At 38.2% G+C, this 15,468-nt stretch overlaps 3 protein-coding genes across 3 annotated transcripts in view; 2 read left to right on the top strand and 1 right to left on the bottom strand.

Moving 5' to 3' along the window:
- Positions 1-4,618, bottom strand: part of LOC129942051 (uncharacterized) — a 379,273-nt gene extending 374,655 nt beyond the window's left edge. Inside the window, exon 1 of the mRNA XM_056050846.1 lies at positions 4,612-4,618. The gene's annotated coding sequence lies outside the window, so the exon portion shown is untranslated. The remainder of the gene's footprint in view (positions 1-4,611) is intronic.
- Positions 1,073-2,796, top strand: LOC129942048 (annexin B10-like). The gene is made up of 4 exons (XM_056050844.1): positions 1,073-1,473; positions 1,536-2,244; positions 2,301-2,482; positions 2,654-2,796. The coding sequence occupies exons 1-4, from the start codon at positions 1,462-1,464 to the stop codon at positions 2,705-2,707; spliced, it is 957 nt and encodes a 318-aa protein (XP_055906819.1). The 5' UTR covers positions 1,073-1,461; the 3' UTR covers positions 2,708-2,796.
- Positions 4,619-8,830: 4,212 nt separating the features above from the next.
- LOC129941023 (DNA-directed RNA polymerase II subunit RPB1-like) lies at positions 8,831-15,025 on the top strand. Its single transcript, XM_056049561.1, has 2 exons — positions 8,831-8,880; positions 8,949-15,025. Exon 2 carries the CDS (start codon positions 8,988-8,990, stop codon positions 14,823-14,825), a length of 5,838 nt encoding a protein of 1,945 aa, XP_055905536.1. The 5' UTR covers positions 8,831-8,880; positions 8,949-8,987; the 3' UTR covers positions 14,826-15,025.
- Positions 15,026-15,468: the final 443 nt, after the last annotated feature.

Here is a 15,468-nt window from a genome sequence, read left to right as displayed (position 1 = left end):
CCTCTTGCGAGGAATTGATAAATTCTCCAAGAGTAATTCTTGTCATGAAAAGTGCTTCTCAAATTTACCGTTTGGATTCGGCTTAAAACTGTAGGTCACTTCCATCCCTGACAACAGTATTCGCACACAGGAATGGTTGAGAATTGTCAGTCACTAGGCTCTAGTTCTCAAACGATCTGTTGAGCCACCCAATTTATTTTTATTTTAGGTTATGAGTTACGGTTCCACTTATAGGATTATATATGCCAGAAGTTAGTCAAGTCAATGCCCAAGAAAGTGATTAAATAATAGGTACTAAATGAGCATATAAGATATATTAAATAGTAAAAATAAATTTTAAAAATTCGCAAAATTAATTATATTACAAAAAACGTTTGAAACACCATTTCAACTAAATCCCAAATGAAATTACAAAACCAAGTTTCAAGAATTTGTTGGCATTTCTTATAATTCTTAATATGTATGTAGATACATTTCATATAATCTCGACAGAAATAAATTGTTGTTAAATCCAAAGACTCTTTTTATACTCGTTTCTCGTTTTTGAGAAAATTCAAATTTTCGATTTTTAACAAAATACTTTTGGTGGGACTACTGTTATTTTGAGACTTACAAAAATTTTAAAAATAATGCCTAACGTGAATCTGCTTAAAAACCTTAATTTTCAAGTTTAAACTCAATCCACCCAATGGTTTGAGCTGTAGGGTCGAGGAAAGACAGGCAGATACAAACCAAATTTTCTCGACGTCTCTACCATCATCGAGTCATATTTTATTAATATCTTAAGTTCGAATTTTTTTACGAATGCAATGGTTGTCACATAGTTCCTATATGTATATCGCAAGTAAAAATAAAGTACATAATTAAGAACCAACCATCGTAATTTCATTTATTCTCATGGCCCCTATTAAATTTGAATTAATTTATTTCAAATTTTCTTGTGGCATCCCTACTCAAAATCATGTTAAAACGAAAACTATACCATAACGAACACGAGAACAAGTTAAGCAAGACCCAACAATCAAAGACAGAAAGATAACGACCCACAAAACGACAGTTTATTGCACTGACCTTGATTTCACAGTTCACGCCTCAAACTTAAAGCTGGGAGTTAAATACTATTGTTCTGAAATAAACAATTTAAAGCTTTCCCTTGAGTCTTAATGAGTGCGTCATATTTGATTGCATCTTTGAGAAAACAATTTAAACCTAACACATTCCTATAGAAGTTAGAAAAGCTGCGATTGTAAGTTGAAGCTTTTGAATAATACAAACCAAGAGTAGCTACGTTGTTAGGTATATTGTACACAACGTTGAATTAATCGTTGGATTACTCATCTTTTATTAAGACGTGCGCTGAGAAAGTTAGTCTTTTTTTGTTTGTGATTCCATAACAAATTCGGTTTAAAATCGATAAAATCTCTTGATAGGAAACTTTTAAACATCAATAAATACTCAAACATGGATTATAAGGTAAGAATAACAATTGAAACAACAACTATCCATCATAATCTTCACAATTATGTACGTAATAGCCACAACCCTGCGTTACTGCTGCACCCAATTTCAATGCGTCCGAAGATGCTTCTGCCCTTCGGTCGGCCATGAAAGGATTCGGCACTGATGAAGAAACAATTATAAATATTCTCACATCACGAACGAATAAGCAACGCCAACTTATTAAGGAGGTTTTCAATAAGGAATACGAACGCGACATTATCGATGACCTTAAAGGGGAATTGGGCGGCAACTTCGAAAACGTAATAATTGCCCTCATGACTCCGACGGAGGAATACATGTGTTCGGAGTTAAATAAAGCCATGGACGGCATGGGAACTGATGAGGAGACTTTAGTTGAGATTCTTTGCAGCAAATCGAATGAGGAGATTCAACAAATTGTTTCTGCCTATGAGAAGCTCTATGGCCGTCCATTGGCAGAGCATATGTGCAGTGAAACTTCTGGGCATTTTAGGCGCCTACTTACGCTTATTGTAACTGGTACACGTGATCCGATAGGATCTACCGACCCAGAGAAGGCGAAGGAAGATGCTGCAGCACTTTACGCGGCAGGAGAAGCTCAACTAGGCACCGACGAAGAGGTCTTCAACTCTATTATGGCACACTCAAGCTTTGCTCAGTTGCGCCTTGTTTTCGATGAGTACAAAGAGCTATCGGGAATGACAATAGAACAAGCTATCAAACACGAAATGGACGGAGCTTTGCATGACGCAATGATTGCTATAGGTATGTATTAATAGAGAACTCTGTAAGAAATCCTAAAGTCTTTTGAACCTTTCTAGTTGAATGCGTCCAAAGTCCAGCTGCATTTTTTGCTAAGCAGCTTCACAAATCGATGGATGGGATGGGGACGGATGATGACCGCTTGATCCGTATCATTGTCAGTCGTTCTGAAATCGACCTGGGCACAATCAAAGACGAGTTCGAGAGGATCTATGACCGAACGTTGCTGAGTGCGATTGCGGTAAGTTAAATTAAAATCTTTGTAGTTTAGACTAAATACTAAGGGAGTATCTTTTTCTTAACAATAAATTTGGTTTCGTTGGTTCTTCATTGGTTTACATTAGGAGGTAGGTTTAAGAAAAGATTATGGTCACACAGTCGTATATAACTATTATTTTATTTTCAATTTCAGAGCGAAACTGGAGGGGATTACAAGAGAGCTCTGTGTGCCCTTATCAAGGAATAATTCTGACGTCAATTGTTCGCTGGATTCAATTAAATATTTATGTCCCTTATTTATGTTGTTTAATTAGAGAAATAAATAGAAAATAAAAACAACTTATTTCACCTTTTATTTAGGTAATTTTTATTGGTTTTTATAATTTTACATGGCTAAAAAGTCGTCGAATTCGAGAACTCTTTACTTGCCTCCTCTGTACTGTGGGATGTGGTACAAGACCCAAGCAGGGATGATGACCACTGAGCCGGCGATCAATGATCCAAGAGCATAGAGTTCCTGAAAATAGAAATATGACAAAAATTTAGTACAAATATTCGTTCCATAAGATCCCCAGAACCACGGTCATAGTTTTGTCATCAACGAAAACGATTTACGTAATCATGATGAAAAGAAAATTATGGTTGCAAAAACTTACTCCCTTTGGAACATGCTTGGTGGGTGGACCGCAAACAACAGATTGGGAACGCGATTGGATAGCGCTACGCACAACTGGGGCCAAAAGACGAGATGCGTTTTGTTGCAACATATTTTTTAACTTTAATCAACTCGATTTAAAGACAAACTATGAAGATATGACACTCGAATTGGATTTTGTTCAAGAATGTGTTTTATAATTTTTTTGACATTTAAAGAGGGAATTTTTCAGGTGATAAATATCCCAAGTAAATTTTTCATCCTGTCAAAAGAAAAATCCCTTAGGATTGAAACACATTAGTAAATGTACTAGAATTTCAAAAAGGGGTTATTCGAGTAAATAATAATTAATAATAAAAATTCTTAATTTGATAGTCTTTTAAAAGAAATAAGGGGAGGCTAAGGTGATAAATGACATTCAAAATCTTTGATATGTGCTAGATGACATTTAAAAGTAATAGCTAAATAGTTTTCACGTCACAACAAAAATGTGACGTTTCTGTCTCAACAGACCTACCGGAGGCTTACACAAACCTTAACAACAAACGATACTTAAGAGAAAACAAAAACAGACGTTTTTCTTAAAATTTTGAAAAGAAGTCGTAAAAAACTGTATAAGCGGTTTTATAGTATATAAGCGGTATATAAGTATTTAAGATCAATCATTTTAATACTCAATCAAGATTTCTAATACTGATGGTTTGGAAAGATTTATTAAAGGTTCTTATGAAAGCATGAAGAGCCATGTTTGCAAGCGTACAAAAATAATAATAAATAAAAATAGTTTCAATAGATAAATCTTAATTACAAAACAGATTGCTATAACAAAGCAGAGCAGACATAACATTTTTTTTTAAAACATCTCTTGAAATATTGCAACGTGCAAACGATTCGTTTCTACTATAATTTCTTCTATTAAAAGTCTCTCGCAAATGAAAATTAGAGCGAAGAGTCCTTGATGGAAAATAAAAAGTATTTGTTCTAACAAAAAAGAACATTTGATAGGATTGCTTATTAAATCTTTTACAATTACAAACATTATTGAAACATATTTTCTCCTAAGTTCAAGCTTTTGAATGTCAATAAGCAGGCATTTAGATGGATAAGATGGTATTTTTATATTCCAATTTAATTTATAGAAAGCATACCTAGTAAAACTTTTTTTTTATTCTAGAAAAATGCATGTTATAATAAAGGTTCCAAACTATGCTGCAATATTCCAGTACCGATCTAACAAGAGTGTAATATATATAATCAAATATGATAGGTGTTTTTTTTTCTATGGCATGTAAGGCTCTGACATTTGGCAACATTCAGGAACAACTTGTTAGATTCACACCATTCAGAAAGTTTTTCGATATCCTCTTGTAGATACAGACAGTCTGTAGGAGATTTTATGAGTCGCAAAATCTTGACATCATAGGCATGCATAACATACTTCGAGTATTTAAAATTTACCGGAGTGTCATTTATAAAAAGTATAAATAACAAAGGGCCAATATGACTTTCTTGCGGAACACCTGAAGTTACATCAATATTTTTGGATTTAAACTTTCCCAATTATAAATATAATAAATAGGGAGAAATCCATTTTATAACAATAGAATGGAAACCAAGTTTTGAAAGCTTAAAAATTAAAGATAATATCAGTCTGTAAACCATTTTCGAACTCGCAAAGTACAGATTTGCATAGCATTAAAAGATTTGTGGCAGCAGATCTTCCAAAAACAAAACCAACAATCCAAAACTGGCCACTTTTTAAAGACTGATTAAAAATCAAGCTGAGGAGTAATGCCAAAGAAACAGCGCAGTTTTTTAGTGCAACAGGGGCTAGTACCCGTAGCATGATGGTTAGTGCGTTGGACTGTCATGCAAGGAGTCTTGGGTTCAATCCCTGCCTGTGCCACCTTAATTTAAAAAAAATAATTTGCGCGGGTACTGCCTCTTGCAAGAAATTGACAAATCCTTCAAGAGTAAATCTTATCATGAAAAACTGCTTTCTCAAATTAGCCGTTCGGATTCGGCCTTAAATTGTAGGTCCCTTCCATTCCTGACAACAGTACTCGCACACAGGAATGGTTGAGAGTTGTAAGTCACTAGGCCCTGGTTCACAACGGACTGTTGCGCCACCCAATTTATTTATTTAGGGGCTATGTTATCTGGCCCAGCACTTTGAAATTTCAAAAGTATTGGGTAAGTTGTCAAACCAAGTTGTTACACCAAATTTTGTGTCAGTTGAAAGTCTAAAATTTACGAAAATCGATCCCTCAACTATCGCACAACGCATTCAAATGGTTAAAACCTATTACAAAAATGGTAATTCTACCACAGCCATATATCGTGCCTTAAGAGAAGATTATGGTTTACATAATGGTCCAGCTACGCAAGCAATTAGCAAAATAGTGAAGAAGTTTGAAAGGACTGGATTGGTTACAGATATTGAAAGGCTTGTGCATCATCGTTTCGCTAAAAACCAACATTCGTCATGTTATGTTTTAGATACCGTCCAATATTTGTCAAAAAGTGTTCGAAAACAATTTATTTTAGCTATACTACAGAAGGCATCAGTTTGTGATATGCAGCGTCCATTTAAGACAAAATAGTGGTATTTTTAGTCACATTATTGCAATGAAAATGCGTTGTACCTTGTTGAACTTATCTGTCCAATGACATGTTGACCACCTTTCAACCTCTTTCACCATCCGTTGAATATTTTTTTAAACCGTACACTTTTTTACCACATAATACGTACTTCCTTGAACTACTACCTACACCAAGGTGCCCACTAAAATAACATTCTATTTACGAAGCAACCTCTTCCCACTCAACTTCATCCAAAATCAAAATTTCAAACAAATTTAAAAATCAACTGTATTTACCATTAAAATATTCAAAATTTAGCAATGTATCCCATCCCATCAAAACTTAAATTTGAAAAGGTTGCTTTTGAATTTTAATATTTCACAAAAATTGAAAATCTAAAATGAAATCATTTGTCATGAAATTACTATTACAATATATGAATTTTGTTTATATTCTCATCTAGCAACTATGACAACAATTAAATTTTGTTTTTATTCTTCTCATTTATTTTGCAGTTAACAGCTGGTTGAGCTAATAGGCTTTTCAGACCCATTCCAAAAACCCGGTTTTCACGAAATTATCGGTTTTCGCCGAAAACCTACATCGAAAAATCAAGTTTTCCCATACATTTCTTGTAAACCACAAGTTTTATATAAAACCTCTCGAAAACTATAGTAGCAATTCAAAGTTGAACTAAACAAACAAATCTTTTCAAACATTCAGCGCTCAAATTAATGTAAACAAAACAGATGCCAAAACAAATTGGGAACATTTGCCAACATCGAGAATAAAAGACCCGGTGACTATTTGCGGCACTAGCGGTTCTTTTATAATCCTCCAAAGTTTCAAACGCTCTTTGTTAAGCGAGGAACCGGGATTCACTATGGCTACTGGCGTGATGAGGACGATCCCAAGGACGTGGAAGACTTGCTCATAGCTCGTAATGAAGTTTCCAAGGGATGCCTCTTCGAACTCGTCGCCACAAATATGTTCGACGCTTTCGCTTACTACCTGGAGAAAGACGTTCTGGTAACTCCGTTCAATCACAAGGATTTGGGAGGTATGAGAAAGGCGATAAGTTCATTTGTGGAGGAGAATAAGTATGAAAGAAAATTTCTGGTGGAGTCTAAATCGCAGCGGGCTAGGAAAATTTGCACCAAAACATTCCACAATGTGGAAATCGTTCCGGTGAATAAAACCACAACAGTGGGCTATCGCAACTTGATAAATTACCTGCCAACACCAAGAAGATACTCAGTGCATTGGACAAACCAGGCGAGTCCTCAAAGGAAGAAGCCAAAGAAAAAGTGGTTTTGGTACGAATCTGAAACTAAGAATTGACCTTTTCTGCTCCGGCCAAAAGGACCTACACGAACTCGTTCAGAATCTTCTCAACCCCGCCTATAAGTTGCTCGGACGGCCACAATATTGGCGATTCTGAAGGCACATTTAGCCATCAGAAGCAATAGTCATAAGCTCAGTATTTTGGATTGAATTTGTAGTGAAAGAAGAAAAACATTTTTTAAATAAAATTAATTTGTATTGTAACAGTTTTGTTTGTTGATTCTATGATATATTTTTTACACAATTAGCTTCTCCTTAGTGAATTGTTTGAACCAGTTGAAGTGAACTAAGAGGATAGCTGCAGTCAAGTGAGCTTGTAGTTCTTGTTGGTTCATGCCGTGAGCCCATTCCACCCGTCCCCAGAACTTCAGTTGAAACTCTTTTTCTAGACGAGCTAGTGTTACGTTAAAATCAATTTAAATTAATTTTATTTTCACAAATAATTTAAGGAAAATAAAACTTTTTACTCACAAATTTGTTCATCAATACAAAATTTGACAGCCGGTGTTAAATAAATTTAAATGTCAAATAAAAATGTTCTTTTTTCCCCACCTTTCTTAGATTTCACATTAAATTGTCGTACAGGCAGCGCCACTTAGGTGAGAGGAGGTTTCAACAAAAATGTTTCTTTCATGGGAGTACTATGAGATATGGGTATCTCAAAACCAGGTGACACAGGCAGAGATAGACACCATAGATACTCCAATAACGGAAATGGGTAAAGGCCCAACTCAATACGAGTGAACTTAATGGAGTCTAGCTCCGTTTTGTTGAATTTTTCTCAGTTTCGTTAACTTAAGCAAACTTAAGGCCCAACTATAATAGGCATAAGCTAGCATATGTGCGCATAAGTAAACGTGAGAATACAAAGAATATCAATACGAATGAACATAATGGAGTCTATCTCCGTTTCGTTCAATTTTTCTCAGTTTCGTTAACATAAGCAAACTTAAGCAAGAGCGATACCAGTCGCTCACCGCATAAGTAAAATCTGACATGCAGATACGTGAGCAAAATTGCATTATGGCTATCCGCGTAATTTCACAAACTTAAGTGAATTTTCGTTGGGTTTTTGACATAAGTTTATGTTTCCTTATGCCTATTATAGTTGGGCCTTTAAGCAAAAGCGATCCCAGTCGCTTGCGGCATTAGTAAAATCTGACATGTAGAAAATTGCATTATGGCTTTCCGCAGTAATTTCACAAACTTAAGTGAATTTTCGTTGGGTTTTTGACATAAGCTTATGTAGAAATATTAGACCGCAATTATTATTACTAAGGTAATGAGCAAAACGCTTTTCAATGAATATTAAATTTTGAATATTTAATATCTTTATAGAACTCACGATTTTCCAAGCATTCTATTTGTATGCATATGTGCATCTATTTAACTTATTTAATTTATATGTGCACGAATATAATTTATAAGAATTTGAAAAATTGCCTTCCAATGATAGTAAAAAAAAGATTCCGATTCATTAGAACGTTTTTCATCAGCATAGTGTTTATCGAGTTTTTAATCTATTAACATACTAAAATGCTAAATGTATATTTGCCTTTAAATAAATATGTTTATTTTTTTAATAAATCTGAAAATATTCTAAACCAAAGGAAATTTTAAAAGTCAAAACCAATAAAATTAAAAGTACTAAACTAGTTCCGGTTTATATCGAAACAAATGTTATCATATCCCCAAACCATTTTACCTACCTTACCCATTATAACGGTAGCTCACACTACCTTCCCCGTCGACTCACACTGAACGCATCCTTTTCACCATCAACTTCATTCACAATACAAATCACAATTCAAATGTTCAGATATAAATTTGTTCTCATGGTAAAAATTCTATTTTCTTATTTTATTTATCTTTAAAATAATAAAAAATCTTTAAATTTCTCTTTAAGCAATAGAAAACAAGTAATTGAAGTGAATTTCCGTTTGAAATGAGTTCAATCGAATACAACGCAGGCAATTACCGGGCAGTCAAGTCCATTCAATTTGGAATCTTGTCGCCCGACGAAATCAGGCGGATGTCGGTGACCGATGGCGGAATAGAATTGTCAGCAACAATGGAATCCGGAAAGCCGGCAATGGGTGGCCTAATGGACCCTCGCCAAGGAGCTATCGATCGAAGTTCACGGTGCATGACCTGCACCAATGATCTCATCGATTGTCCTGGTCATTTCGGCCACCTTGAACTTGCGAAGCCAGTCTTCCATGTTGGATTCATATTGAAAACCATAAAAATACTTCGTTGTGTTTGTTTCAACTGCTCCCGCTTACTGGTTTCTCCCACAAATCCCAAGATAAAACAGATTCTCCATAGAACCAAGGACAAGCCAAAGGTCAGACTGCGAATGATCTGTGAGGCTTCCCATGACAAGGTAATATGTGAAGGTGGCGAACAAATAGACTTCCACAAACGCATTGGCGATCGCGCTGTTCACGGTGGTTGTGGCCATTATCAGCCAAAAATAAGACGCCTTGGTTTGACTCTGACCGCACATTGGAAGCAAATCGATAAGTACCAACAAGAACACAATATGAATCTGACTGCCGAGAAGGTTTTGGAGATATTCAGGCGTATTTCCAATAGTGATTGTGTTGTCCTCGGTATGGACCCAAAACTAGCTCGTCCCGATTGGATGATAACATCGGTTATGCCTGTTCCACCTCTGTGTGTACGCCCGGCAGTTGTAATGTACGGTGCCGCACGCAACCAAGACGATCTCACTCACAAGTTGGCAGACATAATTCAAGCCAATAATTTGCTAAAGACAAACTTACACAACGGAGTAGCCCCAACTATAATCGAGCAGAATGTGACAATGCTTCAGTTTCATGTTGCGACATTTTTGGACAACAATCAGCCAAGCCTGCCCAGGTCGCTTCAAAAATCCGGCAAACCTCTAAAATGCATCAAATCTCGATTAAAGGGCAAAGAAGGTCGCGTCCGAGGCAATCTCATGGGCAAACGTGTCGACTTCTCTGCGCGTACTGTGATAACTCCCGATCCGAATTTGGAAATCCTGCAAGTGGGAGTGCCCCGATCGATTGCACTGAATCTGACCTACCCAGAAATAGTCACTCCATTCAACATAGATCTGATGAAAATGTTGGTAAGTCGAGGATGTGACCAGTATCCGGGAGCCAAGTTCATAAAACGATCGAATGGGGAGCGCGTCGATTTGCGTTTTCATCCCAATCCAAGTGATCTGCACCTTGAGTATGGCTACATTGTGGAGAGACACATCCGTGACGACGATTTGGTCATCTTCAATCGGCAGCCAACCCTACACAAGATGAGTATGATGGGTCATAGAGTAAAGGTGCTGCCATGGTCGACATTCCGAATGAACCTTTCCTGCACCTCGCCCTACAACGCTGATTTCGACGGCGATGAGATGAACCTACACGTACCCCAGAGCATTGAAACTTGTGCTGAGATCGACAACATTCATGTGACTCCACGACAAATTCTCACTCCGCAGTCGAATAAGCCAGTCATGGGGATCGTGCAGGACGCCCTGATCGGCGTTTCCAAGATGACAAGGCGTGACGTATATCTGGACAAAGAGCAGATGATGAACCTTTTGATGTATTTGCCGACTTGGAACGGAAGAGTCCCCATGCCGGCGATTTTGAGGCCAACGCCAATGTGGACTGGTAAGCAACTCTTTTCTCTGATTATTCCAGGTAATCTTAACATGCACAGGACGCACTCTACACATCCCGACGAGGAGGATGAAGGTCCTTACAAGTGGATATCGGTAGGCGATACCAAAGTTGTAGTCGAGTTCGGAGACTTAATCATGGGAATGTTGTGTAAAAAGTCGCTTGGCGCGTCATCCGGCTCTCTCCTGCACATCTGCTTCATTGAACATGGCTTCGAAATAGCCGGCAAATTCTATGCCAATATCCAAAAGGTTGTCAATGCCTGGTTGCTGTACGAAGGACATACAATTGGCATATCCGACACCATTGCTGACCCGGATACATATTGTGAAATCCAATCGGTGATCCACAATGCCAAAGTTAAAGTGGAACAAGTTATAAGCGATGCCCATAACATGAAGCTCGAGGCCACGCCAGGCAACACACTCCGCCAGACATTCGAGAATCAAGTGAATCGCATACTGAACGATGCACGCGACAAGACCGGAGGCTCAGCCAAAAAATCCCTAACAGAATACAATAACCTGAAGTCGATGGTGGTCGCAGGTTCGAAGGGTTCCAATATAAACATATCGCAGGTTATTGCGTGCGTGGGCCAGCAAAATGTTGAAGGAAAACGGATACCCTATGGGTTCCGTAAACGTACTTTGCCACATTTCATTAAGGACGATTTCGGACCAGAGGCCAAGGGATTTGTCGCTAATTCTTACCTCGCCGGGCTCACACCCTCGGAATTCTACTTCCATGCAATGGGAGGGCGTGAGGGCCTCATTGATACTGCAGTTAAGACGGCCGAAACTGGGTATATTCAGCGCCGTTTAATAAAGGCTATGGAATCTGTAATGGTGCAATACGATGGCACGGTACGCAACGCTGAGAGTGATATAATCCAATATTGCTACGGTGAAGATGGCCTGGCTGGAGAATCTGTGGAATTCCAGCACCTCTCCACAATAAAGCTCTCCAATCATGCGTTTGAGAAGCAATTCAGGTTTGACTACTCCCAGAGGCGACACATGGAGAACCTCTTCACCAGTGAGGCGCGGTCTGTTCTACAAAAGTCCGAAACTCTTGTGGCTGAGCTGGAAAATGAGTGGGAACAGTTGCGCCGTGACCGTGCCGAATTAAGACGCATATTTCCCACAGGGGAATCGAAAGTGGTTCTTCCGTGTAATATTCAAAGAATGATTTGGAACGTCCAGAAAATCTTTCACATTGACTATCGCCAACCAACGAACCTGACGCCGCCCGAAGTTATCAGTGGAGTGAGGAGTCTCCTGAAGAATTGCCTTATTGTTAATGGCGAAGATCGGCTCTCGTGCCAGGCGAATGAAAATGCAACTTTTCTCTTCCAATGCCTGGTTCGTGCGAATCTATGCTCTAAAATGGTCATCGACAAATACCGTTTGTCATCGGAGGCATTCGAGATGCTTGTGGGTGAGATTATCAGTCGTTTTCGAGTAGCTCAAGTGCAGCCGGGGGAGATGGTCGGGGCACTCTCTGCTCAATCGCTCGGCGAGCCAGCTACGCAGATGACACTGAATACGTTTCATTTTGCTGGAGTTTCGGCAAAGAATGTCACCTTGGGTGTTCCCCGTTTAAAGGAAATCATAAATGTTGCTAAGAAACCAAAGTCGCCTTCGCTTACTGTTTTCTTAACTGGTCCAGCAGCCAGAGACGTAGAGAAGGCCAAGGACGTTCTGTGTCGTTTGGAGCACACAACTCTTAGGACGGTAACAACAAACACGGCTATTTACTACGATCCCGATCCACGGCAAACTGTAATCCTGGAAGACCAGGATTTTGTTGATATTTACTATGAAATGCCGGATTTCGATCCAATTGACGTATCGCCCTGGCTCTTGCGCTTCGAGTTGAATAGAAAATTTATGACTGAGAAGAAACTTTCCATGGAACTAATAGCTGAGAAGATTGGTCTGGCTTTTGGCGATGATTTAAAGTGCATTTTCAATGACGACAATGCCGAACAACTGATCCTTCGCATACGAATAAAGAATTCACCAGAGGAATACAAGTTCCACAATGATGACAGAGAAGAATCGGGACATGATAGCATGGAGGACAGTTTGTTCTTGCGGTGCATTGAGAACTCAATCCTCTCGGATATGACTCTGCAGGGCATAGAGGCAATAAGTAAAGTCTACATGCACCTTCCACAGGTGGACTCGAAAAAGAGAACCGTCATAACAGAAAGTGGAGAGTTCAAACCTGTGGCCGAATGGATTCTCGAGACAGATGGAACTTCCCTGATGAAAGTTTTATCGGATCCTAGTGTCGATTATGTTCGAACTTATAGCAATGATATTTGCGAGATTTTCAGTGTATTCGGCATAGAGGCAGTTCGGAAATCTATTGACAAGGAAATGAATACTGTTCTGCAATTCTATGGACTCTATGTAAACCACCGTCATCTAAGTTTGCTATGCGATGTTATGACTGCCAAAGGACACCTTATGGCCATCACCAGGCACGGTATTAATCGCCAACATGTGGGCGCATTGATGAGGTGTTCGTTTGAAGAAACCGTAGATGTACTTCTAGACGCAGCTGCACACGCCGAGGTCGACCATTTGCGTGGAATATCGGAGAATATAATTCTCGGTCAACTTGCTCGGATAGGAACTGGAGCTTTTGATATTCTATTGGATGCAAAAAAATGCGAGATGGCTATGTATGTTGATGGCACAGCAGTAAAGGATGGCACTTATCTGTATGGTAATAGCTTCACTCCATATCCGTCTCCAGCGGCTTCGATTATTTCAAATTCTTGCGGCAGCACAAGAAGCGTTTGTTTCTCTCCAACATCTGCCCATACCAGCATTACTGGGTATGAGAGTCCCGGGTCGCCATACTATTCGCCCTTATCCCCCGGCAGCCCCTATACTTTTGAGGGGTCGTGGGCGCCTAAAATGACTACTATGGAATCGCCACAATACTCTCCGACTTCGCCTATTTATTTGCCTAGCTGTCATTACCTTGCCGAGAGTCCTCGAGCTTTGACGCGTTGTGATTCGTATTCGCCTACCAGTCCGAACGCTTCTCCAGCCAATTCGACTCCCAGATATTCGCCAAGTTCTCCTTGTTACGACATGAAATTTGGAACGCAATCTTTATCACCTAGTTATTCACCTTTATCACCACACTACTCGCCACAACTTCTCTCTTGTCAACCCTCATCACCTATTAATTCTTCAACTTATTCCCCAACAACAACAACTTTAAATTCTTCACCCTACTCACCATCATCTCCGCTAGTCAATTCTCCATCTCCAAACACTCAAGGATCAGCAGAGACAAGGATAAAACAAGAGAAACAATCACGACAGTATTCACCTTCGAGTCCAACATTTTCGCCCGCAAATTCTATATATTCGAACTTTAGGGTGATGACACCAAATTATTCTCCAGCAAGCCCGAATTATTCTCCAGCAAGTCCAAATTATTCTCCAACAAGTCCAAATTATTCTCCAGCAAGCCCAACATACTCACCGACAAGTCCATCATACACCCCGACAAGTCCAAAGTATTCATCACACGAGCGAACAACAGTTTCGATTTCTGGTTATTCGCCGGTTAGCCCTACTTATGCTCCAACTGTAATTAGTGTAGGCTACTCGCCCACAAGTCCAGCATACTCGCCGTCGAGTCCAAATTATTCACCATCAAGCCCTTCCTCGACATCGACATACTCACCCAATAGTCCTCATTTTATGTCACCTCCTCGCGCTAATACCCTAAAACAGAAGAACTATCCAGAAAGCTCACAATACTCACCAAGCAGCCCTTCTAATAATAATTCACCTGCTTCATCCCCAGGATCTTCAATAAATCTATCAAATTTGATGTATTCACCAGCAAGTCCAACTTATTCGTCAATTTTCGCGAACGAATCTAGTCATGGCAGTCGATATCTAAATCAAACGTATTCTCCAGCGGCAAGAAATTGTGTTGTCGTTCCAGGAGCTTTACCCATCAGTCCAGGATACATTGAATCACCACCAACAAGCCCTGTTATATCTCCTTACACAGATTTGGATGACTCCTATTCACCACAGTCTCCAGAAGCTGAATTATTTTTCGAGTAATTATTTTCGTTGTTTGATTTTAATATTTTATTCTTCTATTCTAAAAAAGGAGAACAACTCAATTATCATACATTTTTATTTTAGTTTGTTTATAAATTAATCAAATATTCATTACTATTTGTTGTTAATTATTTAACATAGCTTTTTTTATTATTTGATTTAACCTTTAAAAGACTTAATTTTGTTTGGGTTTACTAAATAACGTCATTATTTAATTTTAGCTGTTTCTTTTATGATGTACTAATATAAAAAAAAAACAATGAGTACCTGACTTTATATAAACTTTTTTTCAAAACTTTCTTCTGTAAACATATTTTGAATATTAATTAGTTACTCGAGCTTTAATTTTGTTTTCCGGTTATTTTGTTTCAATCGTTACTCTCGTTGTTTTGTTATTAGTACAACGGTTTAATTAACAGTTCAGTTCCTTAAGTGATTTAATTTATTACTATTTTACGGTTTAACCGAAGTGTCCTTGAGTTCTTTTAAATAATTTGTACCTAATCTGAATTAATTTGTTTTTATTTTCCTTTTAATTTATTTATTTGTTCCTTCTTCTTCTTTGTTTGTTATCAAAAAATAATAAGTTTTTCTTTATGTTATTTTTTCAAAAAATATATAAAAATGTTTTTAAAGCACAAAA

The sequence above is a fragment of the Eupeodes corollae genome, chromosome 1 (genome assembly GCF_945859685.1).
Source record: "Eupeodes corollae chromosome 1, idEupCoro1.1, whole genome shotgun sequence".
In the NCBI taxonomy this organism is placed as follows: domain Eukaryota; kingdom Metazoa; phylum Arthropoda; class Insecta; order Diptera; family Syrphidae; genus Eupeodes; species Eupeodes corollae.
This window is presented reverse-complemented; position numbering and strand designations above follow the sequence as displayed.